General features: G+C 39.2%; 1 protein-coding gene across 2 annotated transcripts; it reads left to right on the top strand.

Annotated features, from left to right (window-relative positions):
* Positions 1 to 1,080: 1,080 nt before the first annotated feature.
* On the top strand, positions 1,081 to 26,604 carry FAM50B (family with sequence similarity 50 member B). Of its 2 annotated transcripts, none has more exons than XM_043590921.1 (2): positions 1,081 to 1,167; positions 25,304 to 26,604. In XM_043590921.1, the coding sequence occupies exon 2, from the start codon at positions 25,381 to 25,383 to the stop codon at positions 26,389 to 26,391; it is 1,011 nt and encodes a 336-aa protein (XP_043446856.1). In that variant the 5' UTR covers positions 1,081 to 1,167; positions 25,304 to 25,380; the 3' UTR covers positions 26,392 to 26,604. The 2 variants fall into 2 exon arrangements, with proteins under 2 accessions (XP_043446856.1, XP_043446855.1); XM_043590920.1 differs by having other exon boundaries at positions 1,090 to 1,167; positions 25,301 to 26,604.
* Positions 26,605 to 27,311: the final 707 nt, after the last annotated feature.

The following is a 27,311-nucleotide window of genomic DNA, read 5'->3' as shown; positions in this document are numbered from 1 at the left end:
CTCTGTCTCACTCTCTCGCTGTCTCAAAAATAAACATTAAAAAAATTAAAAAACAAAAAGGCAAGAATCCCTGAGAATAAAATGATAGATATAGAAGTATTATTCTGTTGGTTACAACCAAATCACAAGCCCACCAAGATTCAAGGGGAGGAGACATAGACTCCATCTCTCAGTGGGTAAGTATCAAAGAATCTGGGGGCTGTGTTTTAAAACGATCACTCAGGTTGGGGCACATGGGTGGTTCAGTTGGTTAAGCATCCACCTTCATTTCAGATCTGATCTCAGTTTGTGATTTCGAGCCCTGGGTGGGGCTCTGAGTTGAAGTGCAGAGCCTGCTTCTGCTTCTCTAGGCTTCTCTAACTCCCTCTCCCTCTGCCCCTCCCCCGTTCATGCTCTGTCTCTCTCTGTCCCACAAAAACTTTTAAAACTACCACTCAGGTTAAAATATCATTAGCCATTCTGGTGTTGCAATGTCTTCCAAGAATATATCTACTGGCAATTGAAAGAGCATTCCAAGGACACTTGATATCTCTTTGAAATCTTATCTCAAAGTAAAGGAAATATAGTACAATTTTTCCTCATTTCCTCACTTCAACAGAAATCCTAAAAATTTGTGTATCGGTCATGAATTTTTGAAGCTAAAAGAAATTTTTCTAAAGTATCAATGATAAAAAAATGCTTTTGGTAAACTATGTTATAGGAAAGAACGAATTATATCTTTCTATTCTCTATATCAAAAACATCATGAAATTTTACCATCCGAAGAGACAATAAAGAATGTGCTGCCCAAAAAGTGCAGGTGTTTTACACTGTTATATCATTAGCACATCTTTAAGAATATTCAGGACACAAAGTGGTAATTAATCCCAAGGAAGGAAAGACCAACATAAGTTAAGTGTAGTCCAGGATAACTTCAGGGAAAATGAGGGAAAGATAGGATTTCAATAGGTGGAAGAAAAATGGAGGCTGAGGGCAGAGCTGAGTCAGCTGGCCAACCCATATTGTCAGTTACACCTGACATCAGGTCTGATTGGCTCAGTCTCCACTCTGATTGGTCAGTGACTGCTACAGCAGTTGGTAAATGTTTTGCACATCATCCCTGTCAGTTAGAAGGGACAATATTAACAAAGACACAGAGAAGAATAATCTCGGCCTATTTATAAAACGGTAAGGAAATTAGACCAGCTTGAGTCCAGCTGGGATAGTTATGGGGAGGACAGCTGTTTAATTACGGTAAAACCAATTGTGAAGAATATTGAATGTCAGTCAAAGGTTTTGTACATAATTCTGCAACCAGTGGAGGGTAGTGAATGATTCTGTAAAGTAAGGACAAAAATGGAGACTATTTTTTGTATTTTAGGAAGATTGCAGCAGTAGTTGAGTGAGGGGAAAACTAAGGAAATCTTTTTAGGAGGTAGTTATAATAATTCAGGCATGAACTTATCAGATGTTAACTAGGGAACTAGCAATTTGGGCCTGTTGTGTATCACTTCTTTAACTTAAGTTTTGTATTATTGGCTTAAAATGGATTATGTATTGAAGACCTCTACTTAAAATGCCTCACTTAAAATCCTCTGGTCCCACCTCCTTCCAGCCACTGATGCTGATGCAGTGAGCAGTTCTATTCAACCAGCTTTATGCTGAAGCACGTTTTGAGTGCATCTTTTCTCTTCCTGTCCCTGGCTTCTCTGATGCAGTGGCAAACTGGGGTGTCCAGCCAAACTACTGGGCACTCATGTACAACTAAGAAATGCAGGGTTATTAACATCTTATGGGTCAACCATCAACCGCTGGGTATGTGTACCGTAGGGTAAATGCTTTCCCTTTTCTCCCCACCCCACAGTGATATATTTCATGGAGCTTCCCAAAGTTCCTGTGGGGTCAAATAGTCACTCTAGAGATGGCTACCTGGATTATACTGGCTTTCCTTCTAACTCTCCCACCTCATTCTAACACTCCCCTCCTGCTCCCTGTGAACACATCCCCAAATAAATCACCCATGCCCATGCATAAGCCTTTGTATCATGCTCTTCTTTGGGGATGCCTAGGCTGAACTAGAACAGGATCTTTACTTCCGGTTCTTTTGAAACCACCATGGTGGAACCTCACATCATGTTCTGCTCCCATTAGAAACGTCAATATGGCCAATAGCTAATATTTCCTTTTGACCTTTTAAATTTAAAACTTGAGGGGCGCCTGGGTGGCGCAGTCGGTTAAGCGTCCGACTTCAGCCAGGTCACAATCTCGCGGTCCGTGAGTTCGAGCCCCGCGTCGGGCTCTGGGCTGATGGCTCAGAGCCTGGAGCCTGTTTCCGATTCTGTGTCTCCCTCTCTCTCTGCCCCTCCCCCGTTCATGCTCTGTCTCTCTCTGTCCCAAAAATAAATAAATGTTGAAAAAAAAAATTTAAAACTTGAGCTTGTAGAGCTGATTCAGTCCCATATACTAAGCAGCAGTTTTGTTTGTTGTTGTTTTGAGAGAGAGAGAGCATGAGCAGGGGAGGGGCAGAGAGAGAGGGAGGGAGAGAATCTTAGGTAGGCTCCATGCTAAACTTGGAGCCCAATGCAGGGCTCGATCCCATGACCCTGGGATCATGACTTGAGCTGAAATCAAGAGTTGGATGCTTGATCCACTGAGCCACCCAGGCACCCTCTAAGCAGTGGTTTTAAGCAGACAGGGAGGTAATTCGGAGTCCTGGGAAAAGCAGAGAATCTCGAGTTATGAGATCTGGATTTAAGCTTTGCTACTTACTAGGTGAATGAGCTAGGCAAATTATATAATTCTTCTAGTTTTCAGTCTCTCCATCTATAAAATAGGAACTTTAGTAACTACTTACCTTCTTAGGGTTCCTATAAGTACCAAACAGGAACAAGGTATGTGTGCTACACTTTTGTTAATTTGAGTGCTCAATTTATATTCTCCCTTCCTCTTGGGTATGTGATCCCAATTTCGTTTGGATGAATATTCACCATTTCCCAACACATCTCGTGTTTCACACCTCCCACCTTTGTGCCCTGCACTAGGGTAGGCTCTGATTGACTAAATACCAAGAGATTATTTGTCATTTTCCTGGAATTGTTGATTGGAAAAAAGCAAGACATGAGATTTGGGAGAGAAACTCCCTCACTCTTCTGAAAGAGTAATCAAAAAAAAAAAAAATCTCTCCTTGCCCTGAATATGAATGAGACAGCACATAACTCCTAGAAATCTGTAGACATCATCTAGTGGCCCTAGTGAGGGTAAACCTAAAGATGAAACAGAAAGGAGCTGTGGTGAGATTACTGAACTTCTGAACCAAGCCACATCCAAAGCCTACATGACCTTTGGTCATTTCAGATAAGTGAATCATTTTTTTTTTAAATAAGTGAGTCAAATATTTTATTTAAGCCAGTTTGAGTCAGGTTTTTCTCTTAACAGGAATAAAAGAATTCCCAACTCATAGAGTATGTAAATAAGCTTTATAACTTGCAACTCACTATAAAAACATTAGTTTGTACTGTTTTTATTATTACTAGTTAGCAAGAATACCTATAGTCCATGCAGCAGGTTGAGAAAAATTCCTTTTCTGTTTTCATTTTAATCTAGTACAAACTTTTGGGAAGAAATTTAAATGACTGCCTTATAGTGATTTCAGAAATAGATCCCAGCTAGGATAACTATATATATAGAAAGAAGCAAATTTAAAAACAAAAAAAAACCAAAAAAAAACAATGCTATAAAACTGACTGAATTTTTAAAAATATATTAAACTCACAAGTCATAAAAGAAAAGACTGTCAGAATTAGCTACATAAAATTACAAAAACTTCTATAATTCAGGGGAAAAATTACTATAAACAAAGTTAAAATGCAAAGACAACCTGGGGGGGATGTTATACAGTAGATAAACTCCCAATATACAAAGAGTTCTTATAAATCAATAAAAGGAAACTGCCTCAATAGAAAGATAAGTAAAAGGCTTCATCATGAAATTTAAAGACCATAAGAAAAGATGCTAAACTTAAGATCAAAGAAAGTCAAGGGTAATCTTTAAAAGATATTACTAATAATTGTGATAACTAACACATATTAAGCACCAGGCACTATAAGAATTCTTTCACAGAAATTTAGGTATAAGAATAATCATTATAGAGTTAAACAAATGAAAACAACTTGAATGTCAAGCAATAGAAAACTGGTAAAATACGTTATGATACATTCCTATACTGAAATACATTGGCGCCATTAAAAGGGATCCAATAAGCTCTTAAGTGTTAACATGGAAATAAGTATAATACATTGCTGAGTTCATCAAACAGAATGATCCCATTATATTAAAGTACATATTTACATATAAATTTATGGTCTAGAAGTAAATGGCAACTATTAATAATGGTTATCTCTCAGGGGCACCTGGGTGGCTCAGTCGGTTAAGCTCCAGTTGGGCTCAGGTCATGATCTCACAGCTCGTGTGTTCAAGCCCCGTGTTGGGCTCTGTGCTGACAGCTTGGAGCCTAGAGTCTGCTTCAGATGCTATGTTTCCCTCTCTCTCTGCCCTTCCCCTGCTTACCCTCTGTCTCTCTCTTTCAAAAATAAATAAACATTAAAACAAAACAAAACAAAAAAATAATGGCTATCTCTCAAGTATAAGATTACCTAGGGACCATTTTGTGTAGTTTTTATAAAATGTATGTAGTATAAAAATATTTTTATTTTAAAATAAATAATTAAATGAGCATGAATCAGAAAGAAATCTGGGTTGGGTAATATGTGGCCACCTTGATGGCTGAATGCATTCCTCTTGTCATCAGCCTTGAATGCTGATGAAGCGTCTGGCAGATGATAGTGACTATCATGTTTAGAAAGAGTGGAAGGCAAGAGGAGGGGCAGCATTAAGAGCTACACTCCACTGTCCCAAAGTTGTGCATACAGCAGCACTGGTGGGTTGGAGAGGGCATGGGGAATGGCTTCCCAGGGAGGTATGAGCGAAGAAAACAGAGCTTTCCCAACCAAGAAACTAGGAATGAAGAAATTTCACAATCAGCTCCGGGTGAAGGATGGGATTTAGTTTTTTTATGTTCATTCTCCTAAATGCCCACCTACAGAGTTCAGAATTGGCTCCTTGAAAACTATGAGAAGTAGTCATTTTCCAGGTTCTGGCTGTGAAGGCCAGAGGCTGTCCCATCTCCTCTGCTACCAAACCAGGAATTTCTTGTACCTGATCTCATCCCTTCCTGGTTCTTTGGAGTTGCCTTTGGACTAATTTTGATAACATGTCAGCACTGCTGTGAACAGCCAAAGCCTGGTACGATCCTATGAGGTAAGGCCCTTGGCTGAGTTGACATCTCCCTTCCCCTGTAGCAGGATTCTCACGCAGTCATGATACCAAGACTTTTCTTTCTAGGAAGCAACTTTATTTGTGCCAGCACTGACTCAGTTGGGTTCACACCCAACACCCCCGAACACCAAGTGGCATAGTTTTGTATCTATTTTCAACTTTCTTTTGTCTCCCATATATGGTAACACACAAACATGCAATCTGATTAAGTGGTCTCATGTTACAGGGTCATGAGGGATATCACGTAGGAATATAGCCAGGTTGCCTTGAGGTTTTTTTAGTTTACATTCCTTAGGGAGTGGACCCTACCACACCTCCACCTCCAGAACCTGGAGTCTGGAGTTCTAGATAACAAGCACAAGGAGGAATTACACAAACACATAAGCGTTATGCTCTCTTAATCCATGCCTTGTCACTGACTTAGATGAATTAGAGAAAGTTCTTTGGTTGAATCCTAGGCCTTATAACTCAAAAGGATTGGACAGTATCAGTGTGTAATTTTTTAGATGAAAAAACTGAAAACTTAAATGCTACCTAATTCTTCCAAGGCCATGACAAACTTTAGAGCTGACGGGAGAATCCAGTCCTCCTCTCGTAGCATGATTTTCACTCTGCCATGCCACATTTTTGGCTGCCACATTTCCAGCAGCAGAGTTTCAGAGTTTCAGGGATTTATAAAGAGTGATCTTTTACATCCTCACACAAAATAGTGAATTGGAAATGAAATTGTAGGACTGAACACTTTTACTATAATGCCTAGAGTTGTTAATAACAAGAGTACTTAAGTGTAATACAGTCAAACAATGTGACATTTGTTTATTCATCCATTTATGAAACATTTATTCAGCATATACAACCTGTCAGGCCCTGCTGCAGGAAAAATGAAAACTTACAGCAGTAGCAAGGAACCACATAAACTGGCAATAATTTTAAGCCATACATCCTTATCCAGTCAGTCTGGTCCTGCCCATTAGATCCCTGACCATTGGTCTTGGCCACCCTTGAACAAAGAATTAGTACATCAGTGCAAAACACTCAGTTTCCTGAAGACCCTCTGGCAACATTCACTTACAATAAACTCTTGGATACGGTCCCTGTGGATGGTAGTCCGATGGAAATCTCTGAAAGTCAGGACATACAGAAGTTTTTACTTCTTACATTTCATCTATCACTGGGATTTCTGCATCCTTTACAACGTTTACAGGAAGTCCTGCCAGGTAGACAGGACAAGCTGCATCATCAATTAAACAAGACCCAGTCCTAACCCCTGGAATGATTTTAGACAATTGCAGTGGCTCAGCAAAGACTCCAGCTAGTGAATTTTGGTTACAAAATAAGCATGGCTATATTTTAGTAAACTCATAAACCACCACATCTTATGAACAGTTGTCTGAGAATGGGCTTTCCTTGTATCAGAATGGCTACCTGTACATTTCCTGAAATGTGTGGAGAAGCACCAAGGCAGGCTGACCATTGACATCACTGACAGCTGGTTGTGTTGCAAGTGTCTCAACATGTGCCAAAGAGTCTGTGTCTACTGAAAGAAAGTGTGCATTGAAGTCAACGACAGCAGGAAGCATCCTGTGGGAAGCTCTCTCATCTGTTACCTGCAGTCCCTAAAATCACCTTCAACATACTAAAGGCAAAAATCCTGTCTCCACCACAGATTCACATTACAGAAAAGTTACACACTGATTTTTTCTTAAAATCTAGGTGATAAATTGGCCACTTATAACCAAGAATGAAGAAAGTTCTTTACATAAAAGGGAAATGACACCAGAAGGAAAATTTTAACTTTAGGAATGAAGGAAGAGAAATGGAAATGGAAAATATTTGGGTAAATATAATCTATTGAGTTCTTTTCCTGAATTCTTTAAACTATGGGTGATGGTTGAAGGCAATAATTGTAACATTATCTAATGGGTTTTCAATTCATGTAGATGCAATGTACACGATAACTACAGGGAAGAGTAAAGGGACATATAGAGTGGCGAAGTTTTTGTATTCCTCTTAAAGTAACAAAGTATTAATTCGAATAAACTGAAAAATAAAGGCTATATGTCATAACCCTCAGCATAACCACTAAAAATCCATAAAAAGATATAGTAAAAGCCTCAAAAAAAGATATGTTAAAGCTTCAATAGATAAACTGAAATTGAATACTAAAAAGTAATCAAATAATTTAAAAGAAGGAGTAAAGGGAAAACAGAGGAATGAAAACAGGTGGAAACAAGAGAAAAATAACAAAATGATAGACCTAAATCTTAACACTTCAGTAATAAATACAAATGGCTCCAAAAAGACAAGGAACACCAGAGTGGTTAAAGAAAAAGAATCAACTATATGCTGTCCATGAGAAAATCACTTTAAATGTACTGACATAAGTTAAAAGAAAAAGATGGAAAAAGAAATTACATGAAAACACTAATCAGAAGAAATCCAGAATTACTAGAATAATATAAGACAAAGTAGACTTTAAAGAAAGGAACATTACTGGGACAAAGAGGGACATTTGATAAATGGGTCATCCTACCAATAAGACATAACAATCCTAAGTGTATATGTACCTAAAAACAGGACTTTAAAATACATTATTTAAAAATAGGTAAAACAGAAAGGAAAAGTAGAAAAACACACAATTATAATTGGAGCCTTCAATACTTCTCTTTCAGGAATTGATAAAACAAGTGTATAGAATAGAAAATCAGCAAGATATAGAACTGAACCAACTGATCTATTGACACTTTTAGAACACCTCCAAGGAACAACAGAAGAACACACATTCATTTCAAGTGTACATGGGACATTCACTAACATAGACCATATTCTGGGTTATGAGAAAATCCTCATAAGTGTAAGAGAATAAAAATCACACAAATTATGTTTTCTGATGACAACAGAATTAAACTAGAGATCAATAACAAAAAGATGACTAGAGTATCTCCAAATCTTTGTAAATGAAAACACACACACTTCTAAATAAATAATCCATGAGTCACAAAGACTCTCAAAAGAAATTAGAAAATAGTTCTTGGGGGTTTTTTGGGATTTTTTTTAGAGAGTGGACATGCACACATGCATGTATGAGTGAGTAGGAGAGAGGCAGAAGGAGAGGGAGAGAGGAATCCTAAGCAGGTCCCATTTAGCATGGAGCCCAACACAGGGCTCCAACTCATGACTGTGAGATCATGACCTGAGCCAAAATCCAGAGTCGGATGCCTAACCGACTGAGCCACCTGGGTGACCCTAGAAAATATTTTGAATTGAATGAAAATGAAAACACAACATATCAATATTTGAGGAATCCAGTTACCACAGTGCTTTGAGAGGAATTTATAGGTTTAAATACTTAAATCAAAAAAGAAGAAAGATTTTGAATAAGTAATCTAAGCTTCTACCTTAGGAAAAAGGGCAGGTCAGCAAATAGAGGGAAGGAAAAAATAAAGATAAGAGCAGAAATTAGTGAAACTAAAAAGAGTAACAGAAGAGAAAATAAAAGAAAAAATTTGTTTCTCAAATAGATCAATAAAATTCAGTAAACTTCTAGACAGACATAAAGAAAAAACAGAGAAGATACAATATAAAGAATTAAAAAAAGTAAATCACTATAAATTCTATAGACAACAAAAAGATAATGAATAATACAAAACTATGTACATAACTTTGACTGCTTAGATGCAATGGACCAAGTCCTCAAAGGCCACAAAGTATCAAGACTCACCTAAGAAAAAAATAGGCATCCTGAATAGTTCTATCTATATCTGTTAAATAGATTGTAGTTTAAATCTTGCCAAAAAAGAAAAATCTAGGCCAAGATGGTATATTAACAAATCTTGCCCAATGTTTAAAGAAAAACACCCAATTCTGCACAATCAGCATCATACAGGAAATTCTAGTCAATGCAACAAGGGGAAAGAAAGAAAGGAAGAAAGAAAGAAAGAAAGAAAGAAAGAAAGAAAGAAAGATGAAAGAAAGAAAGAAAGAAAGATGACATACAGATTGAAAAGGAAGAAATTAAATTGTCTCTGTCCTCAGACCATAGCTGTTGTTTCAGGAAACATGATGTCTATATGGAAATCCCAAGGAATCTATAAAAAACTTGTAGAATTAGCACATGAGTTTAGCAAGATGGAAAGATACAAGGTCAACAGAAAAAAATCAATTTTATTTATATACATTGGCAATGAGTAATTTGAAATCAGTTTTTTTTTAATGTTTATTTATTTTTGAGAGAGAGAGACAGAGTGCAAGCAGGGGAGGAACAGAGAGAGGGAGACACAGAATCTGAAGCCGTCAGCACAGAGCCTGGCGTGGGGCTCCAACTCACGAACCATGAGATCATGACTTGAGCCAACGTAGGAAACTTAACTGACTGAGCCACCCAGGCACCCCTGAAATCAGTTTTTTAAAATGACATTTATAATAGCTCTAAAAAAAAGATAAGCAGTTGAGTATAAAGCTAACATGCAGAATCTATGTGCTAAAAACTACAAAGTGCCAATGAAAGAAATGAAAGGAGACCTAAATAGAGAGCCACACAATGTATGTAGCCATACAACGTTCATCTCAACAATACAGTTAAGATGGCAAATATCCCCCAAATTGATCTATAAATTTAATGCAATTCCAATAAAAATCCAAGAAAGACTGTTTATATAGACTAGGTGATTCTACAACTTATATAAAAAGGCAAAAGGACTAGAATACCAGAAAGTTCTTGAAAAAGGATTAAGCAATTTTAAGACTTGCTATAAAGTTGCAGTATTCTAAAATAGTGTGATATTAACAAAGGAATAGACACATAGTTCAATGGAACAGAACAGAGTCCATAAATAGACCCACACAATATAGTTAATTGATTTTTGACAAAGGTACAAAAAATATTAAAAAGAATAGTCTTTTAACAAATTGTGTTGGAACAATTAGATGCCAATATGCATACAAATTAACTGACCTAATCATTGTATCTTAAACAAAAAAATTAACTAAAAACTAGACTATATGGGTCCTTTCCATAATTTGGCTATTGTTGATAATGCTGATATAAAACCAAAAAACAGACTGTTAACTATAGAGAACAAACTTATGTTACCAGAGGGGAGGAGGTGGAGGAAGGGTAAAACAGGTGACTGGGATTAAAGAGTGAACTTGCTGTGATGAGCACCAGGTGTTGTATGTAAGTGCTGAATCACTAAATTGTATACCTGAAACTAATATTACACTATATGTTAACTAACAGGAATTTAAATAAAAACTTGGAAGAAAAAAATATATAAAATGGGTTTCACAACCAGGTAAAAAAAATATTAAAATGGGTTTCCTGTAAAAATTTAAAATAAAAAATAGACCATAGATCTAAATGGAAAATGTAAAACTATGAAATTTTGGGAAAAAGCTTAGGATAAAATCTTTGTGACCTTAGATTGGGCAAAGACCTCCTAAATAAGACATCAAAAGCATGATTCATAAATGAACAACTGACAATTTTGACTTCATCAAAATAAAAAACTTATGCTCTGCAAAAGTCACTTAAAAATGAAAAGAGAATCTACACTTGTAGAAACTACTACAAATCACATATGAGATAAAAAATTTGTATCCAGAACCCAACAAAACTTAATACTCAATAGTAAGAGAACAACTCAATTAAAAAATGAGAGCAATTAGGCAAGAAAAAGAAATAAAGGACACACAAATCAAAAAGAAAGAAGTAAAACTGTCACTATTTGCAGATGACATAATATGTAGAAAATCCTAAAGAATCCACTAAAAATATTAGAATAAACAAATTCAGTAGAGTTTCAGGATACACAATCAAAAAAAAATCTGTTGTGTTTCCATACATAAATAATAAACTAGCAAAAAAAGATACTAAGAAAACAATTCCATTTATAATTCTGTCAAAAAAATAAAATACTTAGAAATAAATTTCACCAAGGAAGTGAAAGATCTGCATACTGAAAACTATAAGACACTGATGAAAGAAATTGAAGAAGACACAAATGAAAAGATATACTGCGCTCATAATTGGAAGAATTAATATTGTTAAAATATCCGTGCTTCCCAAAGCAAATTTGGGAACAAACAAATTCAATGCAATCCTATCAAACTTCCAATAGCATTTCTCACAAAAATAAAACAATCCTAAAATTTGAGTGGAACTGTGAAAGACCCAAAATAGCCAAAGCAAGCCTGAAAAAGAAGAACAAAGCTGGAAGCATCTCACTCCCTGATTTCAAACTATATTTCAAAGCTGTATTGGCAAAACAAACAAACAAAACAAAACAAAACAAAAATAAAAAACAGAGACACATAGACCAATGGAACCGAGTAGGGAACCCAGAAATAAGCTCATGCATATATGGCCAGTTAATTTACAACAAAAGAGCCAAGAATATAGGATAGGGGAAGAACAGTCTCTTCAATAAATGGTGCTGGGAAAACTGGATGGCCACATGTAAAAGAATGAAATTGGACCAATATCTTACACCATACACAAAAATTAACTAAAAAGGGATTAAAGATTTGAATGTAAGATCTGATACCATAAAACCCCTAGTACAAAACATAGGTGGTAAGCTTGACACTTGTCTTGTGAGAATATTTTGGATTTGGTAAAAAAAAAATTAAAAAAATAAATTAAAAATAAATAAATAAATAAATAAGTGGGGCTACATCAAACTAAAAACCTTCTACACAGCAAAGAAAACCATCAGCAAGATGAAAAGGCAACCTAATGAATGGGAAACAATATTTGCAAATCATATGTATGATAAGGGGTTAATATCCAAAATATATAAAGAATTCCTATAATTCAATAGCAAACAAAGAAACCAATTAAGAAATGGGCAGAGGACTGTTATTCAACATAGTATTGGAAGTCTTAGCCTCTGCAATCAGACAACACAAAGAAATAAAGGCATCCAAATCGGCCCGGAGGAGGTCAAACTTTCCCTCTTTGAAGATGACATGACACTCTATATGGAAAACCCAAAAGATTCCACCAAAAAATGCTAGAATTGATTAATGAATTCAGCAAAGTTACAGGATATAAAATCAATGCACAGGAATCAGTTGCATTCCTATACACGAACAATGAAGCCACAGAAAGAGAAGTCAAGGAATCGATCCCATTTACAATTGCACAAAAAACCATAAAGTACCTAGGAATAAACCTAACCAAAGAGGTGAAAAATCTATATGCTGAAAACTATAGAAAGCTCATAAAAGAAATTGAAGAAGACACAAAAAAATGGAAAAAGATTCCATGCTCCTGGATAGGAAGAACAAATATTGTTAAAATGTCGATACTACCCAAAGGAATCTACATATTCAATGCAATCCCTATCAAAATAACACCAGCATTCTTCACAGAGCTAAAACAAATAATCCTAAAATTTGTATGGAACCAGAAAAGACCCCAAATAGCCAAAGCAATCTTGAAAAAGAAAACCAAAGCAGGAGGCATCACAATCCCAGACTTCAAGCTATACTACAAAGCTGTAATCATCAAGACAGTATGGTACTGACACAAGAACAGACACTCAGATCAACACAACAGAATAGAGAACCCAGAAATGGACCCACAAACATATGGCCAACTAATCTTTGACAAAGCAGGAAAGAATATCCAATGGAATAAAGACAGTCTCGTCAGCAAGTGGTGCTGGAAAAACTGGACAGCGACATGCAGAAGAATGAACCTGGACCACTTTCTTACACCATACACAAAAATAAACTCAAAATGGATGAAAGACCTCAATGTAAGACAGGAAGCCATCAAAATCCTTGAGGAGAAAGCAGGCAAAAACCTCTTTGATCTTGGCCGCAGCAACTTCTTACTCAACACGTCTCCAGAGGCAAGGGAAACAAAAGCAAAAATGAACTACTGAGACCTCCCCAAAATAAAAAGCTTCTGCACAGTGAAGGAAACAATCAGCAAAACTAGAAGGCAACTGACAGAATGGGAGAAGATATTTGCAAGCGATATATTGGATAAACAGTATCCAAAATCTACAAAGAACTTCTCAAACTGAACACCCAAAAACAAATAATCCAGTGAAGAAATGGGCAAAAGACATGAATAGACACTTCTTCAAAGAAGACATCCAGATGGCCAACCAACACATGAACTAATGCTCAACATCACTCATCATCAGGGAAATACAAATCAAAACCACAATGAGATACCACCTCACACCTGTCAGGATGGCTAACATTAACCACTCAGGCAACAACAGATGTTGGTGAGGATGCGGAGAAAGAGGATCTTTTTTGCATTGTTGGTGGCAATGCAAGCTGGTGAACCCACTCTGGAAAACAGTATGGAGGATCCTCAAAAACTAAAAATAGAACTATCCTACGACCCAGCAATTGCACTAGTAGGCATTTATCCAAGGGATACAGGTGTGTTGTTTCAAAGGGACACATGCACCCCCATGTTTATAGCAGCACTATCAACAATAGCCAAAGTATGGAAAGAGCCCAAATGTCCATCAATGGATGAATGGATAAAGAAGATGTGGTATATATATACAATGGAGTATTACTCGTCAATCAAAAAGAATGAAATCTTGCTATTTGCAGCTATGTGGATGGAACTGGAGGGTATTATGCTTAGTGAAATTAGTCAGTCAGAGAAAGACAAAAATCATATGACTTCACTCATATGAGGACTTTAAGAGACCAAACAGATGAATATAAGGGAAGGGAAACAAAAATAATGTAAAAACAGGGAGGGGGACAAAACAGAAGAGACTCATAAATATGGAGAACAAACTGAGGGTTACTGGAGGGGTTGTGGGAGGGGGGATGGGCTAAATGGGTAAGGGGCACTAAGGAATCTACTCCTGAAATCATTGTTGCATGCTATGCTAACTAATTTGGATGTAAATTTTAAAAAATAAAAAATAAAATGATAAAAAAAAATAAAAGAAGAAAAAAAAGAAATGGGCAGAGAATGTGAATAGACATTATCCCAAAGAATATATTAAGATGGACAACAGGTACATGAAAAGATGTTTAACATTACTATATGTCAGGTAAATGCAAATCAAAACTACCAAGATAACACATCACATCTGTTAGAATGGCTATTACCTAAAGACAAGAAATAACTGTTGACAAGGGTGTGGACAAAAAGGAACCCTGCACACTGGAGGTGGTAATGTAAATTGGTATAGCTACTGTAGAAAACAGTATGTAGCTTCCTCCAAAAATTAAAAATAGAACCACTATATGAGACAGCAATTCCACTTCTATGTATTTATCCAAAAAAAAACAAAAATATTGACTTAAGAAGATGTATGTGCGCCGTGCTCATTGCAGCCTTATTTATAATAGCCAAGATATAGAATCAACCTAAGTGTCCCCTGATGGATGGATGACTGAATACCACATTTTCTACATATATGTATATGTATATACATATATATACATACTGGAATTTATTCAGTCATTAAAAAGAATGAAATATTGCTATTTGCTACAACATGGATGGACCTTGAGGGCATTATGTTAAGTGAAATACATCATGTAGAGAAAGAAATAGCATATAATCTTACTTATATGTAGAATCTAAAACAAAAAACAAAACAATAAAGCAGTGAGCTCATGGAAACAGAGAACAGACTGGTGGTTACCAGAGGTGGAGAATGGAGGGGTGAGGGTGTGAAGGAGGCTAAATGGGTAAAGAGAGTTAAAAAGTACAAATTCCTAGCTACAAATAGGTCATGGGGATATAATATATAGCATGGGGGACAAAAAGGAAAAAAAATAAGCAAAAGATTTCAAAGAACACATTATTGAAGAAAATCCATAAGGGCAAATAAACATGTGAAAACATGATTTTAACACCATTTTCTGCTTTGTGAAATGCAAATTAAAACCTAACGGCATACCATTTACATACCCTTATTAATTAGAATAGCTAAAATTAAAAAATAAATAAGAACACAATACCTACCTGGCAATCCTATACTTAGGGAGAGAAATGAAAACTTTTGTTCACATAAAAACCTCTACATGAATATTTATAGCAGCTGCATTCATAATAACAACTGGAAGCAACCCAAATGCCCAAATGCCTTTAATCCAAATGGCTTAATAGATAAAGAAATGGTGGTGCATCCACAGGATGGAATACTACTCAACAATAAAATGGAATGAACTGTTGATACACACAACAACATGGGTGAATCTCAAAAGCATTACAATGGATGAAAGAACTCTGACTCAAGGCTTACATATTGTCTGAATCTATGTGACATTTTGGAAAAGGCAAAAATGTAAGAATGAAGATCAGTGGTTGTAAGGGGTAGAGATGGAGGTGGGAGTGTAACTACAAACGGATGGGACAGGGAGTTTTCTGAGGTGATAGTTTTCTGTTCCTGACTGTAATAGTGATTGCGTAAGTGTGTTAAAACTAAGAGAACTGGTACACAACATTCAACTTCTCTATGCTATGCTCACCACCAATGTAGGTATCACTCGTCAACATGCAAAGGCTAGTACAATATCATTGACTATATTCTATACCTGAAACTAATGTAACATCATGTGCCTACTATATGCAAATTAAAAAAATAAAATAAAATAGTCATGGGGATGAACAGTACAACATAGAGAATAATCATAAAATTATAATGGCTTTGTACAGTGATGGTAACTTACACTTAACATGGTTGGTATTTTGTAACGTAGATGATTGTTGAAGCTGTATGTTGTACACTTGAAACTAATATAATATTATGTGTCAACTATACTTCAATTAAAAATTTAAAAAATAGGGGCGCCTAAGTGGCTCAGTAGGTTAAAGCGTCTGACTCCTGATTTTGGCTCAGGTCATGATCTCATGGTTTCTGAAATCAAGCCCTTCATCGGGCTCTGTGCTGACAGCGTGGAGCCTGCTTGAGATTCTTTCTCTCTCTCTCTCTCCTGCCCCTCTCCCCCTCTCATGCTCTCTTTCTCTCCAAAATAAATAAGTAAATAAATAAATTTTTAAAAATTTTTAAATAAAAAAATAAAACAACTCAGAGAACTGTATAAGCAAAAAATGGAGTCAAATTTACAGTTTTTAAGTTAAAAAAATTAAAAACGACTTTGGAAAGAGTACCTTATAGCAGGGCTTCAGCAGTGTCTCACATATATTCCCGTAGTTAAGCAACAACAGTTATCAACAAAATATCCTCCTTCCCTCCCCACCCCTGCCCCCACAGAAGGTTAAACTATCAACCAAGACATTGGGACAATGCTTGGGTCAATAGTTTCTTCTAAATAATAAGTCTTGGGCCAAGAGTTTCTTCTAAGTAAGTGCTAACTCAATAACAAAATGTGGCATTATGGCCAGGGCTATGGTATCACAATATGTGAAGACCAAAAAGTCCAAGATCTAATCAGCTCATGTGTGCACCTCCCCTACCCCAAGGGACAGAGTCAAAAACCATATTCTATGGACCTTAGCACGCTGTGTGTCTCACATTTTATCATCAGGAAATCAGTCCAGTGGGGACTTCTGAAGCTCGTGCCAACTATAATTAATAACACAGATTTTCTATCACATGTGCCCTGACTAGTGTCTCTGGAAAAGAAAAATGTTATTTAAAATTTGTGAAAATTTGTAGGCATTAGGTATTTGTCAAAACTCATATAACGGCACACCAAAAAGAGCAAGTTGTATTTTGTGTAAATTAAAAAAAAAATGTTAACCTTTGGGAAAAGCCTATCTCAAACTGTAACTTAAAACACATTTTAAGCAACTATTTCACGTCTTTTTGTTTATTAGAGCTCAAATTAAAGTGATAGGTGGTAAGAATGTATACCATGAGGTTGGTTCTTCTTTTGTGGTTTAGTTTATTACTGGAAACAGAAAATACAAGTCAGCAGAGAGGTCAAAAATGGAGGGTGGGGAGAGTCTGACCTGTTAGGAACCTAACAGGAATTAGGAATTGTTAGGAATTGTTCTGTTTATGTATTTCATAACCATCTTTTAATGGGGTAGTATCTTCCATGTTTATAAGCTGTTTAAGGACTAAATCCTAATAGTGATAGATCAAGTGAACTACATAATGGTGATCACAGGTGATACCAAAACTCCTCTGGGGCTGCTGGAACCCTGGAAGATCACAATGGCCTTAGGAAAATTATTAACCAGTCTGGCTTTCCATGAGATCTAAACCCACCAAGTGGTTAGCACGTTTGGAGTGTAAGTGCATTTTACAGAAAGCTCCAAGGTGCTCCAGGGTGGTGGTTCCCTGGGAAGCAGAGTGGATATCCAGGAGCTTTGGCTGGTATGAAGGAGTTCTCCAGAAAATGAATGATAAAGAAAACAAGTTCACATAGTTAAACAGTACATTCTGTCGGCTGTAATGATGTTGTCAAGGACACCATAAATAATCCAATGAATATATTAACACCATAAGTGAGATTTCTTGGTTTCTGGTTTGCATTTACTTCAGCGTTCCTTAAGGGTGTGGTCTTTCCCTGTTCACCCAAAGTCAACACTAGGTTCAGATATTTTCTTACCTCAAAGTTTCATTTTCTGAATTTATTGAGCAATCATTCCCCATTCACCTCCAGTGCCAAGAAGTGGGTATCTCAGGGTAATCTCCCCTCAACTAGCTTCATTATCTATGAATCCTCTAAACTATCTTAGAAGCAACCCCAGGAACAGGTTTAAACCTGTTGTAAACCCAGTGTCCCCCAACATGCTGGACCCCATGGCACTAGTGGGTGTTCAGTGTTGGCTTGGAACAGTGTCAATTATGGCTGTCATTGAGCTCCAGCCAAAGGTCCCGCAAAGTGACAGGTGCTGCTCTGAATGATGAATTCTTCATCCCATGATCACTCCCAGTTGGGAGAAAATAAATGGTTTTTCATTTTTTTAAATTTTTTAAATATTTATTTTTGAGAGAGAGAGAAAGGACAAGTCAGGGAGGGGCAGAGAGAGAGAAGGGAACAGAGGATCCCAAGCAGGCTCTGTGCCATAGACAGCAGAGAGCCTGATGCGGGTTCAAATTCATAAACTGTGAGATCATGACCTGAGCTGAAGTTGGACACTTAACTAACTGAGCCATGCAGGCACCCCCAAAATAAAGGTTTTGAGAGAATTAACCAATCTCACTATTGTCTCTTCACTATAATCTGAACCACCCATTTTCAGCAAAGCAAGAAGAGTGGGGTGGTGTTTAGATACCAATAATCTTCATTGACAACATTATAAAAAGAAAGAGGGGACACTGACCAAGGACCAGAGTTGGCTCTAACACCCACAAGGCTGGTGATGGAACTAGGCCTACCTCTGATTTGGAGCTGTCTTCTGAGGTCAATGTAAAAAGCCACATTCACTGCACTTTCTTTTTTTTTTTTTAATTTTTTTTTCAACGTTTATTTACTTTTGGGACAGAGAGAGACAGAGCATGAACGGGGGAGGGGCAGAGAGAGAGGGAGACACAGAATCGGAAACAGGCTCCAGGCTCTGAGCCATCAGCCCAGAGCCTGACGCGGGGCTCGAACTCACGGACCGCGAGATCGTGACCTGGCTGAAGTCGGACGCTTAACCGACTGCGCCACCCAGGCACCCCTCACTGCACTTTCAAAATAAAAAAACATCCTTGGAAAAACTGTGAGCGACAGTGTAGTATTGTAATGCCTTCTACATGTTTCTACACAAAATAACACTTCCCTTTACTACTTTTCCTCTAAGTGTTCAGTGGGAGAAGACACAATCCTGATTAGTTTATTTTCCCTTCTGAGTAGACAACTGACTTTTTATTTTTCACTGACTTTTTTCTATAGGTATGAGCTCCTTGCCACCCCTCCCTTACCCCTGTTATCTGTCATGTCCCTTCACTTCTCTGGCGATACTTCTAAAAGCTGTGTTTCAAGTGACACTTTGCAATCTTAAACAAAAGATGTGTACCTTTTGAAAAAAAAGAGAATCAGAGCTTCATCTCCTATTTGCCCTTCACCCCAGTTTGCCTCCACCCAGCCTGCAGCCATGGAGGTACAGGCCAAAACTCACCACAATTCCATTGCTTATTAAACTGTAAGGAACATAGGGGTGCCTGGATGCCTCAGTTGGTGGAGCGTGGGACTCTTGATCTTGGGGTCGTGAGTGTGTGGAGATTGCTTCAAAGTAAATCTTCAAAAAAAACTGTAAAAAACATAAAAGTATATTATTACATATGATATTTGCCATAGGTTTCTCAAAAATGCCTTTTATCAAGTTCAGGAAATTCCCTTCCACGTCTAATTTGCTAATTTTCATTTAGTTTTATCTGCAGGTATTGGAGATGTTATTACCATGGTTATTACATAGGTAGATATTTTAGTATCAAACTATCTTTGAATAGGGCCTACTTTCATATGCATGTGTTCATAAACTGCTGGATTCAATTTGTTAATATTTTGTTTGAGATTTAAGATTACCATATAATTTAATTCCTTGCATTTTTAAAATCTGGTTTAAATATTAACAACTTCCATAATAATGCCTTCTTCCTCCATGAGTTGGTCAGATACTTCAATTTATTATAGGGAAAAATTAAATCTTAATCCACCATATGAAGAAGTCAATAGATAAAGTAAAATTGATTAGCCACAAAATAGCAATGTAAGAATTACTGAAGAATAAGAAAGTAAATATGAGAAGAAACATCTGATGGGATTGGAAGGAGTTGCTTCTAGAGAAAAGAGCGATAAAACTGGGCACTGCTTGATTTGCTTTTGTTTTATTTTATTTTGTTTGTTAAAATAATCATTCTAGGGGTGCCTGGGCACCTCAGTTGGTTAAGCATCCGACTTTGGCTCAGGTCATGATCTCACAGTTCCTGGATTCAAGTCCTGTGTCAGGCTCTGTCCTGACAGCTTGCTTCAGATTCTGTCTCCTTTTCTCTCTGCCCCTTCCCCACTTGTGCTCGGTCTCTGTCTCTGTCTGTCTGTCTCTCTCTCAAAAATAAACATTAAAAAAATTTTAATAAAAAAAATAAGCCTTTTAGGGGTGCTTGGGTGGATCGGCTGGTTAAGCTTTTTACTTTGGCTCAGGTCATGATCCTGTGGTTCGTGAGTTTGAGCCCCACATTGGGCCCTCTGCTGTCAGCACAGAGCCTGCTTCAGATCCTCTGTCCCCCTCTCCCTCTGCCCCTCCACTGCTTGCTCTCTCTCTCTCTCAAAAATGAATGAACATTTAAAAAAAGTAATAATCCTTTTAATATTACTTTTCTTTTAAAACCATGAATATGTATTACTTTGATAAAAACTAAGGAGCAGATTTAGTTTCACAAAACTCAGAGACATTTATGGTGCAGAATCTATTTTGAGATCTGTGACACCTTCTTCCTTTTCTCTAGTGAACATATATTAAAGTTGTGGCTTGTTTCTCCAAGCTCTTTCCAGCCAGTACATTTTGCATTTCCCTCTCTCTGAACACGTGAAACTTCTTCCCTCCACCTTGCAACATCCCCAAATATTGGATTTCTTCCAAGCAAACATTGGAAGGCATTTTTAACCCCCTCCCCCTATTAGAAAGCATGCAATAAAATCATTTTTATATTCATTTAAAATATCCTACAAAGGACTTCTGGTCTGGTGACAGAATTCTGTAGAGGTCAGGCACTGGTTGGTTGGAGGTTTGTTTTTTTTTTTTTTTTTTTTTGGCATCTGGTTGAATGATAGGTGCTGTGGCTTTGGTTGGACAACAAATACAGTATACACTGATGGATGCTGGAGGGATCCTTGAGTGATGATGCTGTAAGGAAGTACTTCCTAGACCCAATTTGGGCTGATTGGGAAGTGCTGCCCTTTACAGACGCTGGTCCACCAACCAGTTTCATGGTAAGGCTGACTCTGGAGATGAGCTTATACACGCCACTTGTTGGATGATCATTTTAAATCAGAATTAAGACTGACGAGAGGTAAACTGAAAACCAATCATGACAAAAGGTATTCCTTTGTTGATTTGTTCTTTTTGTTTGTGATGGAAACTGATTATCTTTTTTTTCTGTTAAAACAATTAAAGCAGTAGCTTTTGAGTTTTGTGGGATTTTTAAAAATTGCCGCCATTGGTTTGCATATTTGCTTTACCTTGTCACTAAGTGGGAAGGAGGTGACATTTTCTTTAAATTAAAATTTGCATATTTAATCAGCATTTCAGATTCCTTGGAGCAGACTGTTGCTCCCTTCCATCTATTTGTGTTATTGTCATTGTTGATACAGTGGAGGAGTTGAAAACAGTAGACTTTAGCTTGCTGGGGTACTTTTCATTGAGGATTGAGGTCACAAGCAACTATCATCTTGGGACCCGTGGGGTGGGGGGAGTTCTTAAAATCAGGACTTCAGACTCTAAGGATAAAACTGCTTCCTTCTGTTTTTCTTGTCAACCTTTTCGAAGAATTTAAGACTAACTGTCTTAATTCTGGAAGCTGATTGGCTATGGTATTTGAAGACTGTGATTGAGTTAAGACAATGGATGCTAGATAACAGGAAGAGGAAAGATGAGGTTTGGGGACTATATTGACATTTAGATTCTGATTAGATTGGAAAAGGGCAATTATAGTTGATGTGGTCATATTATATTTGATTGGATTAAAGTGTGGCTAGTTGGATTATCTAATTGAAAAAGGAGGTGGCCAAGCAATCTGATTTATGTTATATCTAATAAAGGTAATCACACAGGGATCCTGGAGAGAAGAGGGTATCAGTAACTTTGTATATCTGGGGGTGGCAGGGGTGGGGTCACTGGAGGCTGCTAGAGGTTTTCTATAGGGGATGACCCTGAAGATGATCTTGAAGGCTGGCACAGTGGACAGCAGGCTTCTAGGAAGGGTATGTCCAAAGGAAACAGTTATGAAAGGGCATCTTGTACTTAAGAACACTAAAATGTTCCAGGTGGCCACTGTATGGTGTGGAGTGTTGAGAAATGGGTGGATGGGTTTGGTGATTAGGGACCTGGTAGGAAAAAATTTAACATTCCAGTTTTATCTCAAAATAGAGAGTTGGAGGAGATTTTCAAGAAAGGGAGTGACATTATCAGATGTATTTTTTATGAGGACCACTGGATTATTTATAGAAGATAGACAAGAATGAGAATACACTGGGGCACCTGGGTGGCTCAGTCAGGTAAGCCTCCAACTTTGGCTCAGGTCATAATCTCACAGTTCATGGGTTCCAGCCCAGCGTTGGTCTCTGGGCTGACAGCTCAGAGCATGTAGCCTGCTTCAGATTCTGTGTTTCTCTCTCTCTCTGAACCTCCCCTGCTCATCCTCTGTCTCTCTCTCTCTCTCAAAAATAAATAAACATCGAAAAAGTCAAAGAAAAAGAAAAGAAAAGAAAAGAAAAGAAAAGAAAAGAAAAGAAAAGAAAAGAATATACTGATGATAGGGCACTGATGAGGAGGCTTCAGGTGGAAAAAAAAGCACAATTGTTATCTTAAGGCTAGTGGTAGGAAAGGAGAGAAAAGAAAACATATGAAATATTTTCTTTTAATTGGTTATGTATGAAGGACAGTAGTCCAGGAAAATGCTTAGAATTCTTGTTTGGCCAATTTGGTGAGTGGTAACACCACAATATTTTCTCCTTGGCACATAGGTGCCATATTTTATTATCGTATAAGAAAAGGTTTCTTCTTGAGGTTGTGCTCACAGGCATCACTGCTTTTAGAAGGACGCGATGAAAGTCTGGCATATATTTCACAGCCAGTTTTTCTAAACGTGGTTCCTTGAGGCACTGGTTTTGAGAAAAGTAAACAGATACTCTGTAGAGGAAGAAATGTTGAATAATCCAAAAAACTTTTGGGAAACATGAAATATTACACGCCCCCTTGGAAAGTCACAGTGGAAACATATCAGAGACTCACAGTAAAGAGACTCTTAAACTTTCTTTGACTCTGACTTTCCCATATTTATTTGAGTTTAGAACTCCTTTTTCACAGAACACATATTTGGGGGGATTTAAGTAGACCAAATGCAGTGTTTGTGTTATGAAATTTGGGTAGGATTCGATTATCCACAAATAACTGTGTTTGAATCAGAAGACAGAACTGTATCCAGTGGTGTGCTGCTAAATGTTTACTGGCCAAACTAGGGGAGGTGGGGGAGGTAGGAGAGAGTGGAGGTGTGAGAGATACAGAAGGAAGCACAAAATAGTTGTCGTGGAGAGCAAGACAGCAGACTCCCTGAAGCAGCATGATAGAATTACCAGGCAGTTTTGAATCCCCATTGGAGGGTTGAGGTCATGAACTTCAAGTGAGGCTAGCCAACAATAGCAGTGCTGTTTTCCTCAGCCCTGCCGTTTAGGAGTTATGAAGACAGGGGCTATGTTTAACCAGGATTAGAGCTTTTCCAGGCAAGAATAACGGTAAGGAAAGAAGCATGAGAGATGAGAATCCATGCAATGTCTGGTGGGTAAGGAAGGAGCAAGCAGAGGGGGGTATGATGGAGAAGTGCTTTGGATCAGAGGTCTCGAACTATCAGAGGACAGTTGGAGTTAGGTTATTTATTCCAAGAGTAAGCAAACTGAAAGGAAAGGAGGTTCTAGAGTTCAGATTTGGGAAATGGGGCACCTGCTCATAGTGATAAGAGCTAGGGCATAGCAAAGGAAGAGGCCATCAGAAGTGAGAAGGTCTAGGTGTCTGGTAGGTTCTGTGGATGACATCCAGGGTTATGATGAATGGAGGATGGAGGAGGACGGCAGTTGAGCCAGGTGCTAAACCTCAAGGATTCTGGAGGAAAGGGAATTCCAGAGATGACAGCAACAGCTGGGGTAGTATCACTGGGTTGCATGAGCTTCAAGGAAGCTAGGAGTTCTAAAAATGTAGAAGAAATGTTTTTGAAACTGCAAAGACATCCCACTTTTAGAGTTTGAGATGATGTGGATGTCAGAGGACATGGATGTGGATGTTATGTGGATGTCCTCTACTTTAGGAGAAATGGTCTCCTCAGGGAACAGCAGGCTTCCAGCATGAGACAAGAAGGTAAAGGGAAGGTCCCAGAGGTGGCTGAGGATTTAGGAGAGTTTGTTGATGAGGAGAGTCTTTCCAGAGGGCAGAGTGGAAGAGTTTGGGAGGGTGGGGATGGTTGGATGAGACCTTGTCTTGAGTTTGTGGGGGTGAGGCTCCAGAGGATGATGGAGCTGTAGTGCATGAAGCAGGATGGACGGGTCTTGAGGGAAGATGGTTGATTCAAGTTGAGTCCAATAAAATTAGGGGGAGGATTCATTCCACATTGGCTGAAACACCAAGAAGCATCCCTAGATGCCTTGTTTTCCACAGCAAGCAGGGCCATACCTACACTGCTTCTGCACACTTTAGTACTGGGCATAAGGTGGACTCAACAAATACTCACTGCAGAAATTATTCTCAAGGGACAACAACTAATACGGTCCTGCCTCACTTCTAACATATTAATAGGATCTTAGCTAACATTACCACCCTCTAGGAAAGTACTAAAAGATGCTTTTGTCTGACCCTTCTCCCCTCACTCACTTACCTCAAGAAGAGTGGTGTATCTGATTGCGAGGACAGGTGCCTTCTCCTCCAGGGCCAACCTGGACATTTTCCTCTCAGACTCTGCTTTCCTGTGGTCACTACACCCAAATCCAGTCCCAGGCCCATTGCAGGCCTGCTTTCTTGGTTCCCCAACTCTTGCTTGACGGGGGTACCCAGACAGATAAGGGTACCTGGACGGGTGAAAATTTGCTCTGTAAACCAACCCTCTCCATGTACAGCTCTCAAAACCCAGCTTTGCAATGTCCAACATGGGAGCTATTAGTCACATATGGCTATTTAAATTTAAATTAATTAAAATAAAAGTCATTGTCTTGATGGCACTAGCCACATTTCGAGGGCACAATAGCCTCACATGGCTACACATTGGTCAGCACAGCTACAGAACACTTCCGTCATTCCAGAAAATTCTAGTAGAACGCACCGCTCTGAAACATTAATCAAGCCATTGTTATTGGCCCCTTTCTAACTCAAGTGTTTTCATTGCAGCAGAATCCATGAGCTAGCCCGGAAACTCCCAGGCATCAGACAGGAACTGGAAGCGGGAGTGGGCGTGCCGAGCTGCCAGCATGGCGCAGTACAAGGGCACGATGCGGGAGGCCGGCCGGGCCATGCACCTGATCAAGAAGCGGGAAAAGCAGAAGGAGCAGATGGAGGTGCTGAAGCAGCGGATCGCCGAGGAGACCCTCATCAAGTCGAAGGTGGACAAGAAATTCTCGGCTCATTACGACGCCGTGGAGGCCGAGCTGAAGTCGAGCACGGTGGGCCTGGTGACCCTGAACGACATGAAGGCCAAGCAGGAGGCCCTGCTTAAGGAGCGGGAGATGCAGCTGGCCAAGAGGGAGCAGCTGGAGGCGCGGCGGCTGCAGCTGGAGGCACTGCGGGAGAAGGAGCGTAAGCAGGAGCAGAAGCGAAAGATCTGCAGCCTGTCCTTCACACTCGACGAGGGCGACGAGGGCAACGTGGATGAGGAGGTGGCGGCTAGGGAGCAGCCCACGTCGGCGGGGCTGAGCAAGAAGAAGAACCTGGGGAAGAATCCAGATGTGGACACGAGCTTCCTGCCTGACCGCGACCGCGAGGAGGAGGAGAACCGGCTGCGGGAGCAGCTGCGGCAGGAGTGGGAGGCCAGGCGCGACAAGGTGAAGCGCGAGGAGATGGAGGTCACGTTCAGCTACTGGGACGGCTCCGGGCACCGGCGCACCGTGCGCATCCACAAGGGTGGCACCGTGCAGCAATTCCTGAAGAGGGCCCTGCAGGGGCTGCGAAAGGACTTCCGTGAGCTGCGGTCGGCGGGCGTGGAGCAGCTCATGTACATCAAGGAGGACCTGATCCTGCCCCACTACCACACCTTCTACGACTTCATCGTCACCAAGGCCCGGGGCAAGAGTGGGCCGCTCTTCAACTTCGACGTGCACGATGACGTGCGGCTGCTGAGCGACGCCACCATGGAAAAGGATGAGTCACACGCGGGCAAGGTGGTGCTGCGGAGCTGGTACGAGAAGAACAAGCACATCTTCCCCGCGAGCCGCTGGGAACCCTACGACCCTGAAAAGAAGTGGGACAAGTACACGATCCGATGACCCCCTTCCCGCTCCTCTGAGGCTCCCTGTCATGTCCCACCCCCACCTTGTCCTGCATATGGAGCCTTGGCCGCCCCCTGGTGACCTCCTGCCCACACCAAGGCAGCGACAGCCAGCAGAGGAAACGGTTTTCTGTACCCTGGAAATTCCAACTTAATTTGGTGACCTTCATTTCTTTCCCGAAATTTAATAAAGAGCCAAAAGTTCTGGTGATTCAAGTGTTGTCATTCTGTTGCTGATGGTTACTTTTGGTTTGGTTGTTTTGCAGGGGGTTGGGGGCGATTTTTAATGTTACTGTGTGAATTCATGATATGGCCGCGTTGAGCTATATTGGAACCATGACTGGGCATACCGTGGGACACAAGTGAGAGTAAGGGGCGCATTTTTGACCTGGGTCATGGTATTTAAGGAAGTACTCATGGGCATGGACTTTGGAGCCAAACTGCCTGTGTTTGATTCCCAATTTAACTTCTTTACCTGCTGTATAATTTGGGACAAATTAATTGAACCTCTGTGCCTCAGTTTCCTCTACTGTAAGTAGGGTAACAATAGCTCTTATGTCATAAGATCTCTTTGGAGATTAAATAAGTAAGTATTCGTAAAGCACTTAGAACTCAGTAAATGTCTGTTATTCTTTGGTCTTGGTTAATTTATTTAAAGAACCACTATGACCCATTTCAGAACCATGTGAGGACAAAAGGTTGACCTGCCCACAACTTTAACCAAGATCAGGGGAGTTGGGAGGGGGCAGTGGCTCACAAACTGGGAGAGCAGACCCCTTCTGAGTGATCCTTAGCTAGATTGTTTAGCCCCAGGGGGTGGGAGTTGGTTAGTATAGCCTAGAGATCAGGATTTCTGTTTGCCTTTTGCCTCAAGCTCCAATATGGCTCTGCACAGTGCTGTTAAAGATTCTGTCTTTA

Source organism: Prionailurus bengalensis, chromosome B2 (assembly GCF_016509475.1).
Source record: "Prionailurus bengalensis isolate Pbe53 chromosome B2, Fcat_Pben_1.1_paternal_pri, whole genome shotgun sequence".
NCBI lineage: Eukaryota > Metazoa > Chordata > Mammalia > Carnivora > Felidae > Prionailurus > Prionailurus bengalensis.
This window is presented reverse-complemented; position numbering and strand designations above follow the sequence as displayed.